Here is a 24,445-nt window from a genome sequence, read left to right as displayed (position 1 = left end):
AGTGCAGCTGTATATGCATTTTATCAATCGGCTGTGAGTTGTGCTACCTACTGAACTGCTCTGGCATAGCTTGGCATGGAGGCGTTGGATTTAATCACCAAACTTTCTTGGGAAGGGGCCGCCACATGCTCTGGTGCGGTGCCAGGTGCCTGGGAGCGAGCGAGGTTTGAAGTTCCTCGCTCCCCTGCCGAGCCCTCGCAGGGACCCCTCCCATCCCCGGTGTCCAGACCCACCGAGGTCCCTGCTGCCATCCCGGGGCACCTCGCCGCAGCCCGGTCCTCCCGGTGAGAGGAGGTGAGGTGGCGCGGCCCTGGCATGCAAGGCGCCTCTTGCACGTGCTGGTGACTTTTGTGAATGTTGTGTTTTGGGCCCCTCGGGACAAGAAGGCCCTTGAGGGGCTGGAGCGTGTCCAGAGAAGGGCAGCGGGGCTGGGGCAGGGTCTGGAGCACAAGTGTGCTGGGGGGCGGCTGAGGGGGCTGGGGGGGTTTAGCCTGGAGAAGAGGGGGCTGAGGGGAGCCCTTCTCGCTCTCTGCAGCTGCCTGAGAGGGGCTGGAGTGAGGGGGGGGCTGGTCTCTGCTCCCAAGTCACCAGTGACAGGACGAGAGGAACCGGCCCCAAGCTGCATCAGGGGAGGTTTAGATGGATATTAGGGAAAATGTCTTTCCTGAGGGAGTGGTCAGGCCCTGGCACAGGCTGCCCAGAGAGGTGGGGGAGTCACCATCCCTGGGGGTATTTAAAAGATGTGTAGATGCGGCACTTCAGGGCATGGTTTAAGAGACATGGTAGTGTTGGGTTGGCAGTTGGACTTGATGATCTTAGAGGCCTTTTCCAACCTTAATGATTCTATGATTCTATGATTTATAGGCCTGTATTTACCAAGGGGACGGGCAGGGACTCAATATTACCCTACAGAGTGGTGTCCTTACTGGACACATCCAGTCCAGGAGGATTCGTGCAAGGACCAACTGCCCTTAGCCAAAATCCTTGTTAGCTTAATGCTCCTTATCCAGGCTAGAGCATCCCCTCTTCAACTTGTGATGTTTCAATGAAAGAATTTAAAAATAAATTTAAAAAATTTAAAAAATAAGTTATGGCAGTCCCTAGCTGGATGTGAGGGTCTATCGAGCAGAAGTGGCACTGAATGCACATGGAGGGTGGTGAGGATGCTGCCTGCTCGCCCCTACCCTGAGAAATAGTGGGTCCACGGCAACGCTGAAGTCATGTGATGCTCCAGTCCCATTTGATGCAAAGGACAGCCATCAGTCATAACCAGAGTGCCCGTTTTGGGATGTTTTTTATGGTGTTCCTGCCCATTTGCTTGGTTTCAGTTCTCTCCTCGTGGCCATGAAGACTCAACCAGGATAGGCGAGCCAAGCCACACTGTCCTATCTCCTCCTCCAGCACCGGGTGCGGAGGCTGCGGGCAGGGCTTAAGAGACTATTCAGCTCCAGGTCCTTGAGGAAGAATAAAATCTGGTTTGCTATTCCCTGTAGTACCTGCGCTGGCTCTTCAGCGCTGAGAGCAAGAGAAACCGCCTTTTGTCCATTGAGTGTTTGTGACTAAGAGGCAGGCAAACCCAGAGGGACTGGGGGTTTGGGGGATAATTATTATTACTTAGGTCCTAAACTAATGTTTGGATTTTTATCTGTGTTTTATTTTTAAATAGATCTTCTATTTCAGCACCAATGCACATACTCAAAAAGTATCTGTGGAAAGCTTGGTTGTTCAGTCTTCTAAGTCCCATTCTTTTTTAACCTACCTAAAAACAAAAAGTGTTGTTTTTATAAATCAAACAAGAGAAATCCCCTAAGTTTAATTTGAAATGTTAAACCTTTAATGCATTAGTCTTTTATACCATGAAATAAAAATACATTGAAAGGATATATCATTGCTACTGCAAAGCGAAGTCACAGCCTTGCAGAGGCAGAAGTTGCTGGTGATATACCAGCAGCCTGGGCAAGTGTACAGGGAACCGCTGACATCAGGGTCATCATCTGCAGGTGCAGGCAGAGACTGAAATTAAAAATAAATCCATCATTTAGATTATTAGTGGAGATTTTAAAAAGCAGGAAAGTTTTTTCTTATTACATTGAGTTAAAAAAAAAAAAAAAGATGCAAGGCTGAGATCTGCTACCTGTAAAGTTTTGCAGGGAACAGAAGGCAGAAATAATCAGCTTATTTCCCTAGGTACAGATAGGTAGTTCCAGTGTTTAATACATCAGCTTCAAATATAAAATGTTCTGATTATCTTAGTTTTCTTCTTTATGAATCTGGTGCACTGAAGATTGCGTGTAATGAAAATGTTTTAATTAAACTCCCAATTCCCATCCATGTATAGCTTTATACCAAACATTTAATAAGTTTTTGCAAATTATTAAATATGAAATGTCTGCCATTATTTTCTAAATAAAAAATAAAAACACTGAGCAAGTTCTTTGTTAAATGCATATAGCTGTAACCTGTGCTCTTGGCTAACAGAAAGTTTCACCAAACTTAGAGGAGAGGCTGAATTTTGAATCGCAAACTGACATGTTTTAGTGATTGCCAGCAAATCAGAAGCTAAAAGCTATAATTGCAAAAACAGATTATCATATCTCATTTCAGTTTTCCCAATTGTTCCTGCAAACTCTTAATAAAAAAACTGCAGCTAAAATATTCCTGATTAAAGCAATTTTCTGCTGCCTGCGCCCTTGGAGCTGAGGCCCAGCCGCGCATTCTTTCACTTGGATGCCTGAAAAGGAAAACAAAATAATAATATTATTTTTTTTTTAGACTTTTCCTTTTATGTTTCGGGATGCCATGGGAAAATTCTTCTCACAAAGGACTGTGCGACCTCTCCTTTGCCGACTGCTTCTGCCCCTTCTCAGTGCATTTTCAGATGATGGGAATTTCTGCCTATGTTCAGAAGATTAGAGTTGGTTGACTGATAGGAAGGGACCTTCTTCCCCCTTGGTTTGTTTTGATAAATTGCTCCGTGTGCTTTGAGCATGTCTTGCCCCAGATGAGTTATTTTGCACAATCAAAAATGCAAGCTGTTCCCTTGGCTTTTCGTCCGTGTAAGATAAACAAGCCTAGAAGGCAGCTTTTATTCAAGCTCGGTGCTTCAGTCCTTCTCAAAGCAGGCCGGGCGGTGGTAGAGCTGTCATAGCCCCGGGAGAATTTATGAAGACTCTCCCACTGTTGCACTGGCTGCAAATCTCTTCTTTCATGACCTGATTTCTGTGTGCTGAGGCTGTTCCAATGGCAGGGTATTACTACTCTGAATACTTCCTTCAGGTGACCCAGCCTTCTCCAAGAGATGGTCCCTACCTAGCCCAAGCCCAGGATCTTACCTCCACTGGACAGAGCCTTATAGTGGAGTTTTGCCCACCTTTTGCTCTTTGTAAAGCCTTTCTTCTTGAGGAGTCACTGCGAGGTAGCTTATGCCTACACGGTTGACAGACGAACATGGGGTGGTTGTTACCATTGCCGTGGCTTTGTTGTTGGCAACTCATTGATCCTCTTGTTCCAGTCACCTGTTCTTTCTCATACCAGTTCCAAAGACTGGGGGAAGCATGCTGGCTGCAGGTGAGGAGGAAGCTACTCTCCCTGCTCCCCAGAAGCAATGGGATAAAGTCCTCTTAGATGTTACTTGTACAGGAGGCTAGTCGAGGATCCAGCTGTCACGGGTCTTTGCCATGTTTCTGTAGCGCCTCAACTGTATTTGAAAAATGTTGTTTTTGAAGACAGAACCATGAGTAGAAGTCAAGCGAGGATGAATCACTGCTGCTCTCTGCTCTGGAGCCCTGATGTGCTGTCAAAAGGAGAGACAGTGTTAAGCAACTAAGAGGTGTGGGTTTGGGGGCTGTCTTAATGCTAAGGCAAGAGAGACAGAGCACGGTGTCACTCCACGCTGCAGAAGTCCAAGAGGCTGCCGGATGGCAGAGTGCAGCAGTGCACAGAGATCCTCAAGTCGATCAAAATGAGGAGCATAGCCGTATTAGCCCAGCTGCAAGGCAGGGTTGATTTAATTTGGACCCAGCATCATGCTGACGTTGTTGCATAGGATTAATTTCTGCTTGTCCTGCTGGTGCTACTTTGCACCATGCACTGTTGCATTGGGTAGACCTGCTGGATGTGTTGGGGATTTTTTTGCCAGGTAGTCTTCATCCTTATCTGGAGATACCTGCTCTGATCGTTTCCACTTCTAACAGTGTTTCCTTCTAAATCAGCAAACTCGTAAATCCATCGTTTCCATTGCTGGTACCAGAATCTGCAAAAAACTCTTGGTCTCCATCTTGCATTTCCCAAAGCTACTGTCTTGATGTTCTTCAAGAACGCAACACATTTCCATTTGGTTTTTTAGCATCTAGTATACTTGTAGGAGCTTAGTGCTTCGTGCATGCAACATGCTTTTACAAAGTAAGCTTGGCAGCCTGGCTTTCCCACAAGTCTCACAGGAAACTAAAGGCAACACCGGCTCTGCTGACAAACAGATCTATGGACTGTGCTTGGTGCTGGATGCTGACCCTGCGCTGGGCGGCGAGCAGAGGTGTCCCCTGCCCCACATAGCTGGGGTAAGTCTTTAAGCTTTGGGTTGAGTAGCTTTTGCTTAAACCTTATTTCATACTTGAATCGCAGGTTTGAGACTTTTTATCAAGAGGACAGGATTTCTTTCATCTCATTTGAACTCTAATGATATGCTCAAGTCTTTTCTGGGAAAGACAAGGAGAACTGGTACATGATGGGGATGTTTGCCTAAAATGCTGCTCTTCATTCCAAGGTTTTTCAAAAGGTTGTTTTACTTTTTTTACCTTATTTCCCTGCAAGAATTTCAAAGGGATTTACAAAGTTGTTCTTTTATAACTAAAAATTTGTGCTGTTTAAAGGGTTTAGTCAAAACACAGGGATGTTGTGTAGCAGGGTTTGTGTATCGGGGGTTCTCTCGGTTTGTAAATACACATGGCCCTGCTGCCCTCTCCTGCTATTTTTCTAGGAGCAGAAACCACTCCTGACTTGATTCCTGCAAACTCCATTGCACCTTTCATTTTTCTGTTCTGGTGCCACATCTTTCTAGTAACAGGGAGAAGGAGAGCACAGCCAGAGCCTTTGAGGCTGAAAACCTTGCCAGACAGGTCATGTGTGTCCCACCTCTCCCTTGGAGGAGACAGACTCAGGGCTGCTAAGCTGGCTTGGTAGCAAAAGCAACAGAGCTGCATTCATGCCTGTGAACACCTTTTCTATATGCAATTGTGTGATTTCAAAATGTTATATTAATGCAATGAGTGACAGGTCTTGCCTTGGAGAATTTCATGCCAAATACCTGGAACTGTGTTGAACCGCAGTGAAGTTTAGGCTTTGGAAGAGTCCACCATGGTGGGGATGCATCCGTGAGCACAGGAGAGCTGTGGGAGGCATGGGGTTCATCACCAGTCATTTCAATGACTATGAACAAGTCCTTAGACTTCTTTTCCCATTATATTGGGGCAGGCAGATACACTTGTGTGAACCAAATCACCAGGACTGTATTGGAGTCACCCAGTGCCATTAGATTCAGCCTCAAATCTGTCTTGATGCTACTGAAAACACAGCTGGTCTTCAGGGCCATCTAGCCTCGGTGAATTTGGCGAACGCTGGTTCGTGGGCCCCCTGCTGATCTTGCAGCCATTGGCGGCTGGAGCAGGCTCAAGTAAGAGTGGGCAAAGGGGGTGAGATGTGGAAATCCGTGGTGCAGTTCTTACACCGATGACTTTGCAGGCTGGGAGCTTTATATCTGAACAAGGCCTCACTACCCTGTGGACTTAGATAAGGATGTAGCAACTCATTTTATAGACATGCTGGTGTTCGCCCTGCAAAAATAATCCTATCTTACAATTATTGTGTAGAAGGGCTGGATTGGAGTGACCTGTATGGCAGTGTCAGGGCTGGGCAAGCACAGCATGCCAGGGCTTTTCAGCTGGCAGCAGTAGATACTTCCAAGTTTTTTCCTACAGAAGAGGCCCCATGTTCACCTTTCTTCTTATACGGTGCTTTGCAGACACAGATTTGGTCTGAAACAGTCCCACCTGCTGTCAGTTGGGAATTTTAAGTTTTTTGCCTTTCCAATGATTTTTCAAGACTCCTTCTTGCAATCTTGATGCTGAACTTCTGTGTCACCCCAAGCTTGTCTTGCTCTGGCCTCGGACACTTGAGAGTTGGTTTCTTTTTTCCCCAATATTAACTGAACTGCCTTGCTTCTCACCCTCCAGCTACCTCCTGTGGCTGCGGATCTGAAAACACTTTATAAAAGAGATAAAAATCATTAGTCCTATTTTGCAGATACCTGGGTCAACAGCAGCAGAGTGGCTTGTCCCAGACCACCCAGGATGTCCAGTGTAGGTGGCAGGAGGAGAAATAGAGACCTGGTCTTCCCAAACCCTCATCCCAGTCTTCTCCCCATGAACCCTACTTCCCATTTTTAATGGATTAAAAATTCCCATTCTGACTTCATAAGTCCTTTGACATCTACAGAAATACATTGGCTTTTCATTGTACTGAGGTCATTTCAGGAAGGTGGAAGAAGAGCATGACTAAGGAGAGGGGAGCCCTTGCTTAGGGAGTGCTGTGCCAGCAGCTCCCTCGTCTCTGTTCGTAGAGGCTGTAGGTCTCCATTTATCTCAGAGTTATGTGAGGAACCCCATAAGCAAGTCCTACATGGATATCTACTTTCCAGTCCCTGATGGGCAGAACAAACCACTGGGGACTTTTGCTGTACTAGAGGATATGGACAGTATTTAGGCGCAAATTATATGGGTGGCTTGATGAAGAAGTTGGCTTTCTTATAATTTACTGCTGGAAATGTTAGGACTAAATGGAAGTGTGTGCGCCTGGGGTGGGCCTAAAAAAATACCCAATTTGTGGTAGAGGCTGCCTTAGTCTCACAGTGGGTTGGTGAATTTCTGGAGAGGAGCTTTGACCATAGCCACAGCTATTTATGTCTTTGGATAAGGCATAATTGAGGTGGTTGTGGTGCCCTACATGGCGTCTTTTCAGGGTGACTTGCCGAAGGGGAGACCTTCCAAACAGGCAGAGCTGGAGCCGCTCCCGATGCTACTGGGTGGGAAGAGCCGCTATTGCAGAATGGTCGTAATAGGCTTCCTGGGCTAAATCCCACCTCGTGGGCTCCCTGCGCCAGCTGCAGCATCCAGCCGAGTTGGGCAAGTGGCTCCGTGGGGAGCATGTGCCGTAATCCCATCTGGGAGCTACAGAGGTGCCAAGCTTTCAGGCTCACAGCCATCCCAACGGCTTCACCCGCTTCCTCCGCTCTCTCCCGCTTGCTGGAGCTGACACCCATTCTTCCCGCTCCCGACCCCAGTGGGCACCTTTCCCTGCCGTGACCATGGGCACCACAATCCTTACCCACCTCCGAGACACTAAACGCCCCCGCAGGAAAGCTCTGCTAATGCTGTCCATCATGAATAGCTCTAATCCACTCTTTATTCAGCGCCTTGATGAATTTAAGGCTGCACCCTTGTTGGCGTCTCCTCCAGCTGAGAGTATCCCGTTAGAGGCGTGACTCCCTGGCTCGGCCTACCATCACCCCCTGGGCCGTCGCTCATCGGGGCTTCTGAACCAAATTTGATACTGGAAGTTTTCGTGGCGCTTGCGAGAAGAAGCCAACTCTTTGGTGTTGAGTGGCTTGCAAACAGACAGGCTGGCTAACACCTGCTCTTCCCAATTGCAATTCAGTACAAAGAAATTATTAGGAAGATATTAACCATATAATGTTTTGGCAGGGTGCTGGGTGGCAGTAATCGTTCCTGCTGCTACAGTATGTTTAAAAAAAAAAATTAAAAAACGAAGGACAATAAAGTAGGCTTTTTTGTTGGAAAAGAAGATTTCATGTTATCTGTGTTTGCAGGCTTTCTGGCTCATATGCTGGAGGAATCCTTGCTGCGGGGGTGTTTTCATTTTCTCGTCTAACATGGCAGTGGTCCATCACGGCGGAGGTTTTTAGCTTAAACAATCTGTTTGTGGGGCTGCTGATGGCTCTCACCGCGCATTTTGAGGAGGCATCCACAGCAAAAGAGAGATCAAAGGTAAAACATCTCAAGCAAAGTGAACAGTTCTTTATTTTTTTCAATTAGTTATCATGCGTCTGCTTAATTTCCTATTCGTTTCATGTTGGTTTAGTTTTGTTTAAATAAAGAAGGCCAAATTTTGGCACTGGGTTCAGCACCTGTGCTGGGTGGTGTCGGTCCCTGCCCTACCTGGGTATTCAAAAGTGCCAAACATTGAAAAACCTGTCCACTTTGCTTAAGGGCTGAGTTGGGACCTGTTGGGTGGGTTTGGAGTTGGTCTGTTTAATGCACACAGGGTGAAAACAAGAAAAGCAAAATCATTTTCATCTAAACGTTTTAGTGCAAAGTTTCATTTCCCGCATTAAAGACTCAAACTAGGCTGTGGGCGTTCAATTTTTTGTTTCCAGAACTGATATTTTTCCTTGGTGTTAATAGATACATTTTACAAAAACTTCATCTAATCAGAAACCCAGGTTTCTACTGGGAAACAGAAATGACCACATTTTCAATCAGTTCTTCTTTTGAAATTAAATATGCCCCTAAAATAATGGCATTGCTAAATACAGAGACTTCAAATTTCGTGCTATATTCTCTATTTTATAAACAGGCTAGACAGCGAAATGATATCTTTACTCGGTAGTCTTGTTCTTTCTACTTCTGTTTGTCTGAACATCTGATCTCTTCTCCTCTCAGACTTGCCTGCTGTGACTCCTGTAAATTGTGTGAATAAAAGGATTTTTGTCGGGCTAGGCTAGAATTTCAAGAGTTCGCAGTGGTAGTTTACTCAGCTTCATGAATTCTCAAATAACACGTTTTATCACTGGTTATAGAGACCTTGTTTCACCACTGTATTTTTTTATTTTCCCTGACGAGTACTGTCCCAAGATCTCCACAACCTGAACTCCACAAAGATGGAATTGGGCATTTTCCAACCTGCTTCCACGTTTCACGTGCCCAATTTCCAATGGGATTTTCAGATGAGATTTTGAGAAGCACTTAAGGAGCTTGTTTCAATGTTTTTTGGGTGTCTGGCATCCCATGCCTTGAAGAAGCCAGGCTACCAACAGCCAGCTCACAGAGCTTTTTATAAATCAGATAGTCGTGCAAACATCTTCAGAGGTATGCTTGGAGTTCATCAAGATACTTGAAAAATTATTGAGGTTGTTCTGAGTCCTGCAGGGCAGCGCTGAAGCCCACAAATGTGTTTCAGAAGTTACAGCAGGTGTTTCCATGGCAAGGATGGGAAAGGATTGTCTGCTGGGCAGACAATTAAAAATTACTAGGTGATCCCATCACCACACCAAGGGAAGTGTTTGAGTCTCACACGCCATCCTTGCCGGTGACTGAAATAAGCAGGGGTGATGCTCTGATGATAGATGGAAGTGCTGCCCTCCTTGGGGATGGCTGGGGAGGTGAGGATGGGTTGTTGGCTCCTGTTCAACATCTGTGGGACTCTGGTGGCTTTTTGCCCACCGAGGAGCTGCCCTGGGGCTTGGCTTCAGGTTGTAATGCAGACCAAGTGGCCAGGGATGGTGGAGGAGGAGGCAAATTTGGAGGAGGAGCAGTGGCTGGTGGCGTATGTGGCACTGACCTGGGGTTTCTATATGGAGTCATTCTTGTAATATTGTCCACCCCCACTGAATGAAGAGGACGCAGCAGTGGTGGGATGGTGCTGGGACAGAGCAGAGCATATGGCAGCATGGGGCAGAGAGAGGCTTTCCTTAGCATCAGCCAGGGGTGGCCGTGGTTACCAATAATGAACCTGTGCAAAATCCTCCACGAGTACCAGAAATACCCTGCACCGTGCTGCATAGACTGGGCACACTACCTGTTTTATGAGAAGACTCTTTCAAAGATGCTTGAAAATGAGCTTCCAGACTAATTAGGGATATAATATTTGATTCCTTTCATTAGGAAGTTTGTGTAGCCCTGACTTTAGCCCTCTGTGCCTGAAGAGGAAAAAATCATTCCTCTTATATAAAATGAGGTCTCTGTACAGAATGGCATTATTTTAGGGTATGGCTTCTGAAAACTTGGCATCATTGGGAGTTAAGGGCTGGGCAGTCTCTCCTGTGCAGCTGGGGTTCAGGAATCGGACCCTGTTGCGTCATTACAACATGATGGTGCTACAGATGATCCCTGTATACATGGAGATGTAGCTGTTGCGCTGGATGCTTCTTAAATAGCATTTTCTGTTAAACAAATGAAATCTCCCAGTAAATAATCAAAAATAGCCTGTGTTACAACTGACGGGTGATCACCGATGTATTTGCCTTTCTCCTGTAAGTGTGCCGTGGGCTGCACTGAAGCTCTTATGGTCTCTGAATGTTCTTGTGAGCTGTAAAGAGTAACTATGAATGTGGTGGGGTCTTTTGCCTTTCAGATCTCTAAACTTGGTGCCTTTTGCTGCGGGCTCAGTTTGTGCAATCAGCACACGATAGTACTTTATATCGTATGCATTGTGCCTTGGGTTCTCTTCCGGCTTTTCAGAAAGGCGGTACGTATTTTGCTGACCCATACCTCAATTTTTATAAGGCAGTGAGTAATTCTTCTTTCCAAGCACTTGTGCCACTTCTCTGTTGATGTACAAGCAGGGACAATCGTCTGTCTAAACCGGTCGGTCATAACCCACTGAAGTTACAGTCCATCAGTCTGACACCAGAGCTGCTGATCACAATTTAGGGGCTTTGCTCACACCAGCCATCTGCGATCTGCCCCTGTCTCCTGCTTGCAAGTACCCCGTACGCAGCCACAAGACCGATACTTGGAGCTGAAAACTCCTTAGCGTGTAGGAAATAAGGGCATGTTCAATGACCTACCAAACAGGAAAGCAGATAAATATCTGTTGGTGAGAAGTCACAGGCATGTGCAGTCTGGGCACTGCTTCTTCTGGCTGACAGCACTGGCTTTCTCATGCGATTAACTCGTCTGGAGATGAGTTTCTGTATGTTGATTCCCTGGTGGTAACAAACAAAAGCCATGTCCGCTCGTTGCAGAGCATCTTGGGGCTGCTGTTGATAGTTGAAGGTGCAGCTGGAATAAGCAGCATGGCAAGAAGGGTGCAGAGGCTTGTCTGTGGGGTAAGTTGCCTTCTGCATCCCCCTGGGATGTGCCAGGCTCAGTGGCCTCCAGCTGTGATACAGCCAGAACGTGAGAGTCCTAAAGGAGATCAGCTCTCAGGTGAAGAGTGCCTGGCTCGTGCTGGCTGGAGAAGACTAAAGGAAGGCCCACCTTCAGTGAAAGAGCAAGCCTCTGATCTGGTCAAATACGTCCCGTTCATCTCCTACCAGAGGTCCCATTGTGAAGATGTCCCTCCTTTTACAGCTCTATCTTACACAGTGAGCAAGTTTAATAAGGTGAAAACACCTTCTTGCATGCCCGGCTTATGAAGGTGGTGCGCATCTGTCTGGATGAGGCTCCCGGCTGACGTTCAGGGGCCCTGCAATGCTCTTGTTTTCCTTAGGTGATCCGTGAGTCAATGCATCAGGCTGAATGCAGGCGCGTCGCAGAAACTCTGTGTTGCCCTGAAAACAGCTGCACATCTCAACAACGCAGATGCTCTGATCGCTTTGCAAATGTCCCTGAGAAGCCTCCACCTACTCCCTCCCTCTCTCTCTTTTGCCCCTGTGAAGGTGACAGTTGGACAGGTTTGTGCTGGGCCGGTCCTGCCTGTATTTTTCCACCCTGAACCTGATAAATCAGGTGTGGTTCTGAGTAATGGCACAGGATATAACTAAACCTGGAGCGAAGCACGCAAGCTGGAGGAGATGAGATGCAACTCAGACAAGCTTGATCCAAAATCTGTTCAGCATCCGCAGCAAAGCCCTTTCTGGCTATGTATTTCCTTTAACACAAGGAAGACTCACTTCTGCAATGTGTTTGTGTTCTTTAAACAGCTTTTTTTTTTTAAACTGGGGAAGTCCAGAGAGACCTCTGTGATTTCCAGCAAGGACAATCCTGTGCCAATATAATATTCCTGGGAAATACTTTAGACAGCCCAGTAGTGCCTGCTGCAGGAAACCACCTAACAAGAGGGATATTTGATGGAAAACAGTGCCTTTTAAGTAAAAAAGAGCCAGCTTTCTTCTGAAGGGACTCTGGCCACCACCATTATCAAGCTACTTTTTCTGCTCTGTAGATCATCGCTCTGAATGGTGCCTCTTCCCCATAACCCCAACTGCTGAAGAAGTGCTTTGATTGACAGGGCAGTGGCTAACGAAAAAGCAAGCGTGCAATATTCTAGGGTGGGATTTTCCAAAGCACTTAAAGGAGTTAGGCACAGAAGTCCCTTTGAAAGTCTTGTCTTCCTCACCCCTTAGGCACTCTTGAAAATCCCACCCCAAAAGTTGGCCGATCCAATTTAGCCAGTGTAATCACGATAAAGTAAATGGCAAAACTGACTCCTGATGATGGTGATGATGTGTGTAGTTGTACTAGAGCAGCGGGTTGTTTTTTTTTTGCCAGATGGAATACCAGCCAACTCTTAATCGCTGCAAAGTGGGTTATCTCAGCCTTGCAGTGCTTCAGCCATCTATGCATGTCATGCCATGATTTAAATGTGAAAGATGCAATGAGTATGATACTCATGAGTCCTAGCTAATATTATTTGCTTCACTTAAATTTCACCCTGCCATGCAAAGGAGATCAGTTTGATGCAGTTTCCTAGTAATCCACAAAATCGTAAGGTTTAACATAGCATTTTGTAGGGACTTACTATAAATTGAGAGATCAGCTCTGTGTAAATATATTTGATGTTTTTTCTTTATCTGTTCTTGAAGTTCCAGCGTGATTAAACTAAAATAAATGTTGTTATGCAATATGACATATTTTGGTGCAGGAATTGTCCCTAGGCCATTTGCTGAAGTTGGGTTTATGCTTCTTGGCTGGTTTGCTGCCTTATCTCTATCTGCCGGCTTCATCCTACCTCAGTCGAGCCCGTTGGACATGGGGAGACCAGACGACTTTTCAAGGATTTTTGACCCACTTTCTCAGGGAAGAATATGGGACATTCAATCTGGTAAATAAGGGTCATTTTCTAAAATGACTTTCTTTTGACTTATGCAATAGCAGAACCTTTCTATTTCTGACGATCAATGGCTTGTAGGGGAAGAAATTGAAAATGTTTTCTGTTTCAAAAATTTATGTCTGATCTTGACCTTCTGATCTATCAGGTTTTCTGGGAATGGATCACATGGCTGGGAAAGCAAAGAAATAATTCTCTTTGCCTTTACGGGGCAAGCTGTATTATTTACTGGGAGCTGTACAGGTGTCCCGTATTTGTAAGAGCCCAAAGAGCAAATTGTGCTAGAGGGAGGTGGTGACATCAATTTTGTGGTTTTTTTTTTCCTTGTTTTAAGACAAATAATTGAATTATATTTTTATTTTTAACTCAGCTATTTAAAGAGGTCACAAACAGTTTTCATTGCTGTACCTTTAAAAAAGATTCCTTTTCATGTACTTGTTACTAATATTGAATTTGAATGAGTGGTAGGTTTGAGGGGTTGCAGAAACCTCTGGCTTGAGTTATTGATAGGTCTGTGCTCTTACTAAGGAAGGGAGGTATTGCATAGTTGCTTGCAGAGCATAGGCTTTGCACCTGCCTCCTCCAGCCACAGCTTAGATGTTTGGCTCTGGCCACCCAAGGAAAGCAAGCGCTCGGCACCCCTTCTGTCCTTCCTGCTTCAGAGATTTCAGTGCAGAGGGCTAGGAAATCTCACTAGTGAGGGGAAAAAAACAAGAAAAAGGTATGGTTTACATAGTGTGTCACTCCTTGGGGTCCTGAAGCCTCACATCCTCAGAAATTATGCCCCCACTTTCAGCCAATGTGACGCAGCGAGCACCGTTGCCATTCCATTACAGCCTCCTCGGAGAGCTGGGTGGCTGTAGGATGTGAGGCAAGAGACTTGATAATGCGTGCTACTGCCACGTAATCTTTCAAAAACTCCTACAGGTATAAGATCCACTCTCTGAAGAACTTTTGAGATTACCCCTGTTGTCCTGTTCCCAGCCGTCTGCTGAGAATGAGACTCTGTTGGGCAGAGCAATACCAAGGCATGCAAATCCCTTAACTCCTTTCTCCATCAAATGTGATGAATTCAAGTTGATGTTCAGGAGGCTTAGGGATGGACTGCGTATAATCCTACACCACAAATTGCATTTATGATGAACTTGTCTGAAGCAGGAGGAATAAATGCAACAAAATCCAAGCATTTGGTCCTGATGCCTGGATGGACAGACCGCCCTTTTGTCCCACATTTTAAGGTCAGGCAGGGTCAAAAAAAAAACCCAAAGAAAAGACTCGGGAGAGGGTTCCACCTCTATAAGCCAAGGATCAGAAATGTCATCTCCTGTGAAGGATGTGTCTGGGGCCAGAAGCCGCCAGCTGCCAGCAAGGCGGGGCTTTGCAAGAAACAGAGAGGTAGCAGTGGTGCTGCAGGAGCCTTGGGTTGGCTCTCCATCCTCTAACACTTTTATTTTTTAATTAAATCTTGAATGCCATAAACTATTCCATTTTTACTGGGATTAAATATTCCCTCCAGACCTCCTGGATCTGTTTACCTTATCTTTTATCTGGTAGTCACCACTTTTCCAACAAGCACCTATGAAGGTAATTCCTCACCTCCACCAGACATGTCATCTTTCTCAGACTTGTGCCATGGATTGCAAGTTTCTGCAATAAAATTTCTCATATTCCTCATATAAATCTCATACGGCGCGGCCTCTACCAGGGCAGAGGGTACAGGGGCGAGTCTGGTAAGCAAGCAGGAATTGAGGCCCACGTGCTTGTCTCAGGCTGTGGGGAGATGTCCCAGAAAATAATTGCACTGTGGAGATATGGGACTAGAGGAAATGGCCTCAAGTTGCGCCAGGGGAGGTTTAGATTGGATATTAGGAACAATTACTACACTGAAAGGGCTGTCAGGCACTGGAACGGGCTGCCCGGGGAAGAGTCGTTGTCCCTGGAGGTATTTAAAGGGCGTGTAGATGTGGTGCTCAGGGACATGGCTTGGTGGTGGACTTGGCAGCGTCAGGTTAACAGTTCAAGTTGGTGGTCTTAAAAGTCTTTTCCAGCCTAAATGATTCTGTATGATATAGCAGAGATCATAGCTAAACCACAATGTGCTCGAGTCACAGGGTAATAGGTTGGTAGCACCTTGAAAAAACACTTATCCAGGTGGTAAACCCTGCACAGTGGCATAACATAAAACATGAACGTGGGAGAAAATCTTGCAGTGAAGGTTTGTGTAGAGTTTGCTGTCTTTTTGTTGTTGAAGCAATTCAAGAATTAATTCAGGAATTAAGCGATTCAGGAACAGGTCCCTGTGACCATCTTGGGGTACCACCTGAGGGGGTTTTGGGGAGCCCTGTGTGTGCTCAGGGCTCTGCAAACAGAAAACAAAAAGACTTTTCCCTTGCTCTAGGGATAGGGCAATCAGTGTGGGGGTTTCTCATGGGTTTTCTTTCTTTCTAATCTAGGCCAAGTCCGAGACAGGATCCAGTATGAGAGAGATGCTGGTGTGAGTAAAATCTTGAGTGTGCCTTTTAATAGAGAGAAGCCCGTTGCTGCTGCTGTCATTTTGGCCAAAGTGGCTCCTGTCCTGCCTTTCCTTGTCTTGGTCCAGAGCTGGGGCCCTGTGTATCTGGCGCAGGGACAGCATGCATGTCCGTCTGTCTTCCCCATTGAAGGAAGAATGCTGGATCCCCCTCCTCAGTGATTTTTCATTCAAAATCCTGACATGTAAACTGAGCTTGTTCCCATTTCTGGTAGACTTAATCACAGCAGAAAGGGAATACGTTATGTTGTGCTTATTCCCTTCTTCTCTTGACAGTTTGAGTGCAAGGGGTGATTTGGGGGTGACGCATCCATGCACTTATTTCTCTACAGTTTTCAGCTGGCACAGATGAAGTCGGAGCTCTCCCTTCCCGTCCTCGCCCTGGCACTCGTGGCCTGTGTGAGCACAGCACTGCCGTAAGTTGGAGGAGGACTTTGGCTTGTTAGTTTCTTACTGGCTGCGTGGGCAGCTTTCTTTGCCTTCTGCTTGCTGGTGCAAAAACTTCAGCAATTGGCAGTGGTCATCTATTAATTAAGAACAAAATATCCCTGCTCCTGGTAACCCTGTGGCTTTCTAGATGCCAAGCATAAAAATCTTGAAATCCTGATGGTTTTGTGCTTTGAAAACAGAAGTTTCATAAATTGCAAAGGTAAAGAAAGGCTCATCAGCTCCTTGTATTAAATGCATTTAGGTGTGCAGAGAGGTAGTGGTTTTCAAGCATGTATAACTTTTGTCCCCTTTTTCATTGAGCCACTAGAGTGCACGTTATTTTTTTATATAGGACAAAGCAGCAGAAGTCACCCGTGCTCTGGCTTTTCGCTGGAATGCTCTGTCTTTATTCCCTTTTCTTCGCTTGGAGAGCAAATCTGGACATTACGAAACCTCTGTTTCTGGGCGTGGTAAGTTGCACTCCAAAAACTGCTCTGGGGTATTAACTTTTGGAAGAAGCCTTAAAACCACCTAATCAGGAGCAGGTGGTTGCCTTGGAGCTGTGTAAGGTGCACAAATACAGCTGTGTATTCTGTTTCCTTATAGCTGGGGAAACAGAAATAGGGCCCCTGGGATTTTGTTTCCTAGGTGGAGCGATTCTGGCTGCAGAGCAATGCGGCGGTGGCTGTGCTGGCGGGGCTGGGGCTGGCCGCGCTCGCCTCGGTCGGAAGTGCCGTGCTGGAGGGCAGCCGGGCGCTGCCGTGGCTGGAGCGGCTTTCTGCTCTCGCTCTTGTCGTGTCTCAACTTTGGGCAAATTACAGGTAACAAATCCCCCGGGCGCATGACGTGCTGCAGCCTCGCAGGGCTGCGGGGTGCCGTGTGGTCGGGGTGCTGCTGTAAACCCCGACCCCTGCTGCTGGGGTTTCTGTCCTTGTCTTGAAGTGGGAAAGGCACTTTTCACATCCCAGCTAAGCTTGCTTGGCCACAGCCTGTGGGACTCCCTGGTTTGATCTCCCTGAAAATCACCAAGCACCAACTCCAGGCTGTAAATAGGGGTATCGTGTAGGTTGAAGGAAGAAAACTCTGTATATATGTAAACTTCTAATGAAGGAAACTCATAACTCTGTTTTTTATTTCCTAAGGTTTGCAGAATTTACTTGACCCGAACAGTCACCTCCTTGCCTTGCTTTGCTTCAGAAAACCTGGGGCCCTGGGGTTTTTCTTATTTTTCCTTTTTGAGGAGTTACATCTGTAGAGTAGCGCTTCCTTATCACCACACCAAAGACTCTTCAGTGGCTTGGGCAGGAATCAGTGTGGTAGTAGGGATGCTCAGGTAGAGGGTGACCAACTGGTAAAGTGTAGAACACGCAGAACTTCATACTCGGGAATCCTTCCTTCGCACACATCTATTCCCAAAGGCTGGTCCATAGGGGTGCCAGTTGTAGCTTATGCCCTGAGCCATGTCATGGAGTGCCCTCTTCCTGGGTCCGTACCCGGAGTGTGTGCAACACACGATTGTGTAGTGAAAAATGATCTAATCTCAGGTAATGTAAACCTACTTCTGCCTGATGCTACAAAAACATGGCTTTTTTTAGTGCTTAATTAAAAGCATTAAAGGGATATGGAGGATTTCAAATGCTTTACAGAGTTGTTGTCATACTGACACTTCCAGCTCCAACTAGTAAGTTTTCAGGTTTAGCCCAAGAAAAAAAACCAGAATTAAGGTGAGGGCATGCAATGGGTTTGTATTTTGGTGAAACTGTAGTGGCTTATGCCTCTGGTACTGGTTTCTGGGGGACTGTAGTCTAAATGCTTCACTTCTGTATCTTGATTTCTCTGTAAATGGAGATGATGTTTTTCAGCAATATCTGACCAGGGTGAAGGACTTCACCTACCGATGCCTATTGCATAAAATTGTTCTGAAGATATGCAAAGCCGTGCAAATACCTGTTTTTAAGACACTGGGTTTTTTTATCTGTTCTCTTAAGTGCTTGTGATCAGAGCAACAACTATGTTGTTGATAAGTTTGCAAAGAATCTGCTGTCCTCTATGCCGGCGGGTGCAGTGATTTTGCTAAGAGGAGACTTACCCGGGAATGCTCTTCGTTACGTTCATTATTGCGAAGGGATGAGGCCAGATATCACCTTAGTGGACCAGGAGGTAGGTTCAGAAAGTAATATTAAAAGAGGCAACAGGAAGATTTAAAAATAGGAAGCAAAAGTTCATTGTTCTTTTCTCTCCTTGAGGGGGTCTCTTTGCTCAAATAAAATTCATGATGCAGAAATAAAATCGATTTTTTTTTAAAGGGTTATGGGTATCTCTGAGATGGAGCGTGGTGTGCAAGCCCCCTTCAAGCCAAAAAGCCAACAGGGGGGCAATAGTGGGTAGAGAGAAGGGGAAGCCCAAGTTCTTCATCGTGGCAGATAAGCAGATGTGGCACAGGACTGATGTTTGCCTTGCTGAAGAAGCTTTGTCCCTGCTGTTTTCTGTGGTTGCACTGAAATACGGATGCTGGGGCAGCAGGCGGCTTCTGGGAGCAGCCTGGGGGGCAGCAGGTCAGCAGTTGCCCCATGGGCGATGCAGCTTTGGGGTTTCTCCCAAGGGCTTTACCATGGTGAGGCTCATTCCCTGCATCCCCGGTGTTGTCTTGGTCCCCCAAGGGTGGTTTTGCAGATTTCTGCCTCTGGTTTTTACATTAAAACGGAGGTGCTGGGTGGTAGTTACACTCTTGCCTTTTTTCCTGAGAAATGGGGGAAGAAAACAACCCCTTACAGAAGGGGACACCTACACTCCCACTGCCACATCGGTCCTTGCACTTGGCTTTGCAGCAGGAGCTTGTGACTTGTTGAGAAGTTACAGGCTGGGGAACAAGAGGCTGGGGAGCAGCTCTGCAGGGACCTGGGGGCTCTGGCCGATGGCAGGCTGAACACGAGCCACCAGCGTGCCCTGGCAGCCCAGGGGGCCGACCGTGCCCTGCGGGGCACCGAGCCCTGCATCGCAGCCGGGCGAGGGAGGGGATTGTCCCGCTCTGCCCCGCGCTGGGGCGGCCTCACCCCGAGTGCTGTGGGCAGCGTTGGGCGCCGCAGGACATTGAGGGTATAAAGCTACTGGAGAGTGTCCAGAGGAGGCCACGGAGTTGGGGAAGGGTTTCGAGGGGAAACCGTACGAGGTGTGGCTGGAGTCCCGTGGTTTGTTCAGCTGGAGCAGAGGAGGCCGAGGGCAGACCTCATGGCGCTCTGCAGCTCCCTCCCGAGGGGAGGAGGAGGGGCAGGGCTGGTCTCTGCTCTCTGGTGACCAACTCCAGGACCCGAGGGGATGGCAGGGAGATGTGCCAGGGGAGGGTTAGGTTGGGCGTTAGGGAAAGGTTCTTTCCCCCGAGGGTGGTGGAGCCCTGGAACAGGCTCCCCAGGGAGGCATCACGGCACCAAGGCTGGCGATATTCAAGGAGCACTTGGCCAAGGCCTCAGAGACATGGTGTGAATTTGGGGTGTCCTGTGCAGGGACAGGAGTTGGGCTCGATGATCCTTGCGGGTCCCTTCCAACTCACAATGTTCTATGATTCTGTGATTCTATGAGAAACCCGAAACCCAACGCTCAATATTTAACCAAACCAAAATCTTTTTGTGTGTCTTACCAGCAGTAGTTATTTTGTGCTTCCTTTGCCCCCTCAACAGGGAGGACCATGTGCCTCTCATGAGAAACCACTGGTAACCTGGTCTGGTCCCAAGCAATTGCTGAAATGGGAGGTAGCCTTACTGAGCAAATAGTCATTCCTCATGCAGAAATAATTTTCAGCAGCATCTGGGTGTAAAAGGGATGAAAACTTTGTTTCTTGTTTTAATTTTGCTTATATTTTCGGTGATAGATGATGACTTATGAATGGTATCTACCCAAGCTGGCAAAGCATTTACCTGGCGTTTACTTTCCTGGGAATCGGTGGAATCCTGTGGAAGGAGTATTACCTGATGGGACACTTGCTTTTAATCTCCATCGTTTCCTCAAAGTAAATAAACAGTAAGCATTTTTTTCATATGTAACAGCTTTCCTAAAATCTTCGAGCTTTTTTTCTTCAAATTGTTTATGGAACAGCTTGGTATTGCATCCAGAAGACCAATTTTCTCCACTGACTTCCTCCCCGGTGGTGAGATTATTTTTGCAATTAAAGCAAATACCTATGCAGAAGTAACTCCATCTGGATATAATGTTGCTTGTTGTTTTGAGGTTGGTGTGGTTTTTAGGAGGGAAAAATAGGAGGGTGATCAGCAGAGGGTATTTACTGATTATTTTTGTTGTTGTTGATACAATTCGTAACAAAAAAAGGAACGTTCCCGTGTACTCAAAATGACGATGGTTAGAGAACAAATTGCTGCTGCTTCTCCTTCATGAACATTGTGGCCAACTGATTAGCATAGAATGAATGTATTCCAGGAATAATCATCATATAAAAATAGCTTAGTAAGAGTGGAGAAAGGATTAGATACTCACATGAATAAGAATAGCATCTGCATTTAGACAAGCCAGGGTGAGCCTTGCGAGTGTGGGTAGGCAGAAGAGCATTGCCAGGTGCCATCAGGAAGAAACAGGCTTCTCCTGTGGCTTCTGGCACGTTTGTGGAGCCCAACATAGGGGAGAGGATGTGTCTCCTGCACTGGCTGTGCAAGATGTGCAATGGCAGATGGGGTGTTCACTTACAGTGGGAGAGCTGTTCTGCAGACTGACCCAGAGACATGCCCTTTTCGACATGAAGTGGTCTGGGCAGGTATCTGTGCAGCAGAAAATGCTGTGCTGCTTAAGACCTGTCTGCTGGTGTGGCGTGCGGCGTTTGCTCAAGCACGCGGGGTGTCCCACGTCTCTGGCATGGCTTCATGATTGCTCTCTCTGATTTTTTTTTGGCAGTAAGGAAGTGTTTGTCTGCATAGGTCTTCATGAAGGGGACTCAACCTGGAGAAGGAGCTATTCGCTCTGGCCGTGGGGTACATGTGAAAAGTTGGTTCCTTCCGATGTTGTCTTTGACCCAGAAGAGTGGATTCGTCTCACAAGAAATCTCTATAACTGGACTGAAGACTACGGCAGGTACAAAGCAGAGGCACGACTCTGCTCCTTCCTGCTCATCGTTCTTCTGCCAGCAGCATAGCTGTATCCATTGCAGTGTCAATGAAATTAAACATGAGCCGTAATCATAATATTTTGTGGCTTGGAATATATAATAAATCAGCATGTGGTGGTTTTATTAGTATTAAAAATAGAGAGGGCATTTCTAGTCAAATAACAGGTCCATTTCCGATCTTAAAACTTGATCAGGAGCAAGAAAACATTGAGGATTTGGGACATCGAGGGCTTTAAATGTCATAGACTGAACTGTGATGGATGGTAAAAAGCATCCCTCACTTTAAGGATAGCTAGGACACCTGATATACCAAAGGCTCCTTCTATGGAGAGAGAGGAGTAAAGTTTTATGAATGACTGAGGATGGCTGGATCCTCTGCTGTCAGAGCCATTGGTTTCATGACTGGTTTTCTTCTGCCTGGGAGGTCTGTAGCTGCCTGGGTTAGAAGGGTTGTTTGTGTGGTGAGTGAAACACAGTGACATGGATCCGATGGCTGAATTTTATTCTCATTCCCATTTAGTTTCAAGCCCTCTTCCTGGGAAGCTGTCGCCAACGAGGAGATGTGGCAAGCCAGGTAATGCTCCTTCGCTCCCTTCTGACAGCCGGTGGGTGATGCCAACTCACTGGCATGGAAATACGCACTGAAGCGGGCAGCTTGATGGTGCGCGGCCTTATTGGATATAAATGTGCCAAGCTTTGGAAGGAAAAGGTTGGCAGAATGAGATGAAGGCTGCGCGGCCTCTGGCAAATCCTTCAGGAGAGTGGTGATTTTGTTCACCAAAAGGTTCTGCTCAAAGTATCTCGAAGGAGCAGAGGGCAGTTTGGACGTAGGGTGAGAAAGTACATCCTGGAGAGAAATTTGTACCACTGATGACTTAGATGGAGAAGTTGGGGTACTGTCCCATCCAATGAGAGGGCTGTATGACATGTCGAAGGTGTGTATAACCATGTGATGTGAGCTGGTTACGTTGTGCAGTTACTATATGGAAGTTTTTCTTGGTTTTCTAGGATGAAAACAGCTTTCTTCATATTTGACCTTGCAGAAACTGCCAGTGTGACTGCAGAAATTAAATCACAACTTTACACATTTGCGTACACCGTAAGTCATATCTTTTGGTTATGAATGGTCCCTGCAGTCTCCATACTTTTTTTTTTTTTCACTTTTTGTTTTTAATTTCTGGACTCCATAGAAACGTTGTGTTTCCATATAGGTCCTGAAATCTGCATTCTCCCTTACTCATCCAACCTGGGAATGTAGCAGATCCAAAGAGATTTGTTCAGTGATTTTATCCATTCCTACTTGCCCCCTTGGTCACGGAGGATGCTGAAAGCTAACCAGTCTACACCCTGCTTTTGCTGTAATTATGTTGTCTGTGCTGGGCTCCAAACCCATGCCAAGACACTGCTTGTCCTGAAGTCCCCTGTATGCACTTTTCCCCGCTGTCATTACACAGTCACGCCTCTGAGCCAGCAAGTGGAAAATCCAACAGTCTTCTCATTGCAGATTAATTCTGCTGCGTTTCACACCAAAGAATAACACCCATAAGCTGGTGTAGGTATCTCTGGAAATACTGGACTGCCCGAGATGCCAGCAGATGCACAAAACGATCAGTGTGTGTCAGCAGAGAGGAGGAGGGTTTCATACCCCAGCAGAGAGTCAACAAATAGTTTCCCTTCAACTCACCCCTTTTGCTGTGATTTTTGCTGCTCTGCAAAGTTCTCGGGTGCGTGCCTGCTGTTGAGTTTATGAATATTCCCACTCAGGTCAACAGACTGCATAAGTCCTGTGTAAGACGTCCTGATCTCTTGAAATACTGAGTAAATGTCTTTCCAGGCACAGCAGGTAAATCTCTTTTATTCCCCCCCCCCAGCCTGGTGTAACACCTCTCTTGGGGAAGCGCATAATGTGCAATGGGGTTATCACGATCATCTGTAACGTTTCTAAACAAACAGCTGCTGTAGGAAGGGAAACATTTCAGCCCCCTTTGGATTTCTGATTTACGCTATTGCGCAGCACATGGCAAACACAGAGTGAGCTACAGAAATGCTCCGACTCTGGACTTGGACATCTAAATAGCATCTGTTCCTTTACAGGCAGTTTTGAAGCACTGTTGAGGGCTGTTGGTCCCCTTCGTTTAATTAATTTGTCCCCCCCTCTTCTTTTTTTTGTCCCTTTAACAGTCATACAAAGAAATTGTCAACTCTCATCCAAATCACCCGGTGAACTGGCACAAAAACTACGCCATCGCCTGCGAGAGGATGTTGCGTCTCCGTCGGGTGGATGTGGATCCCGAAGTGTTGCTTTCTGAAACTGTGAAACATTTCCTTCTGTACACCGAGAAAGCGGAGGATGATCCCCAGCGGGAGGATATTCTGCAGGCCGTGAAGCACCTGAAGAAAGAGCTGCAGGGGCTGAGGAAAATGAAAGAAGCTCTGAGTCGGGGAGCTGGGTAGTGCCCAGTCCACCGCCCGCCTGCTGGAGTGCTGAAATTTTTAAGTCTTAAAATCTGAATTAGTCCTCGACAACGTGAGATCTGTTCTAAAAGATGACAGAAATGGCAGCAGAGAAGAAATCAAGCGTGATTGCCTCCACAGGAACGTACCGTTGTTTGGTCTTTGATTGCCGTTGCCAAATGAACTGTTTGTATTGTTTTGTGTGTGGGGAAAAAAGCTCATCACTAAATAAAATGCTGGGTTTCAAAAAGGAGAGTTTTCTTTTAAAGGAAACCTGTGAAATCTGTAGTACTGTGAAGATCTTTTAATTTTATTTATAATGTAGCATCCTTTGTAGATACAAAAACTGTATTTAGCCTTTAAATGTTTCTTCTGTTACTGAGCCAAGAGGTTTTTTACAGATATTTTTCTTCAGCTGTGCTGTGTCTGTGTGTTTTTATGGTCACAGGGCAGCGTCATTAGGTAGGTTCCATCAGGACAAGCATGTGGGACAGTGCCCTTCACACGAGTGTGATGGTTTGCTGTTTTGGGTGTCCTCTGTCCCCTGGCTGTGCCTGTGGCCAGGGGTGCTGCAGGCACGATGTGCTCCTCACGTGGGATGGTGGGTAGGGACCAGCCCAGCTCTTTCTGCCTCCCTTGCTTTGCAGGGATGGTTATTTTCATTATGCTGGGATTTTATGTTGGGATAGACTTTATTGCTCTGCGTTTCCAATAGTGAGCGACCAACTTGTGTTTTCCCTTGCAGAGCACCGTGACTGTAGGCAGCAGTGTGGCATCTCCTGCGCTGCCTCCACCTGGGGTAGAGGGACCGCGGTGCTGAGACCCTGCACCGGAGATATGAGAGCAGCTCCCCGGGACCATGC

The 24,445-nt window shown here is 46.6% G+C and overlaps 1 protein-coding gene across 2 annotated transcripts in view; it reads left to right on the top strand.

Annotated features, from left to right (window-relative positions):
* The window catches only part of TMEM260 (transmembrane protein 260), a 36,342-nt gene extending 12,358 nt beyond the window's left edge, over positions 1 to 23,984 (top strand). Inside the window, exons 4-17 of one of the 2 annotated variants that reach the window (XM_075104301.1) lie at positions 7,880 to 8,057; positions 10,423 to 10,536; positions 12,877 to 13,056; positions 15,516 to 15,556; positions 15,925 to 16,008; positions 16,374 to 16,491; positions 16,670 to 16,842; positions 18,010 to 18,181; positions 19,887 to 20,035; positions 20,918 to 21,094; positions 21,649 to 21,702; positions 22,137 to 22,227; positions 22,893 to 22,971; positions 23,310 to 23,870. In XM_075104301.1, coding sequence (XP_074960402.1) covers positions 7,880 to 8,057; positions 10,423 to 10,536; positions 12,877 to 13,056; positions 15,516 to 15,556; positions 15,925 to 16,008; positions 16,374 to 16,491; positions 16,670 to 16,842; positions 18,010 to 18,181; positions 19,887 to 20,035; positions 20,918 to 21,094; positions 21,649 to 21,702; positions 22,137 to 22,227; positions 22,893 to 22,946 — 1,585 coding nt within the window. In that variant the 3' untranslated portion in view covers positions 22,947 to 22,971; positions 23,310 to 23,870. Of the gene's footprint in view, positions 1 to 7,879; positions 8,058 to 10,422; positions 10,537 to 12,876; positions 13,057 to 15,515; positions 15,557 to 15,924; positions 16,009 to 16,373; positions 16,492 to 16,669; positions 16,843 to 18,009; positions 18,182 to 19,886; positions 20,036 to 20,917; positions 21,095 to 21,648; positions 21,703 to 22,136; positions 22,228 to 22,892; positions 22,972 to 23,309 lie in introns of both variants that reach the window. The other variant, XM_075104302.1, reaches the window with a different exon arrangement.
* The last annotated feature ends 461 nt before the right edge of the window (positions 23,985 to 24,445 follow it).

This window comes from Phalacrocorax aristotelis, chromosome 9 (genome assembly GCF_949628215.1).
Source record: "Phalacrocorax aristotelis chromosome 9, bGulAri2.1, whole genome shotgun sequence".
In the NCBI taxonomy this organism is placed as follows: domain Eukaryota; kingdom Metazoa; phylum Chordata; class Aves; order Suliformes; family Phalacrocoracidae; genus Phalacrocorax; species Phalacrocorax aristotelis.
Note: the sequence above shows the minus strand (reverse complement) of the source record. Positions and strands in the feature narration are given on the sequence as shown.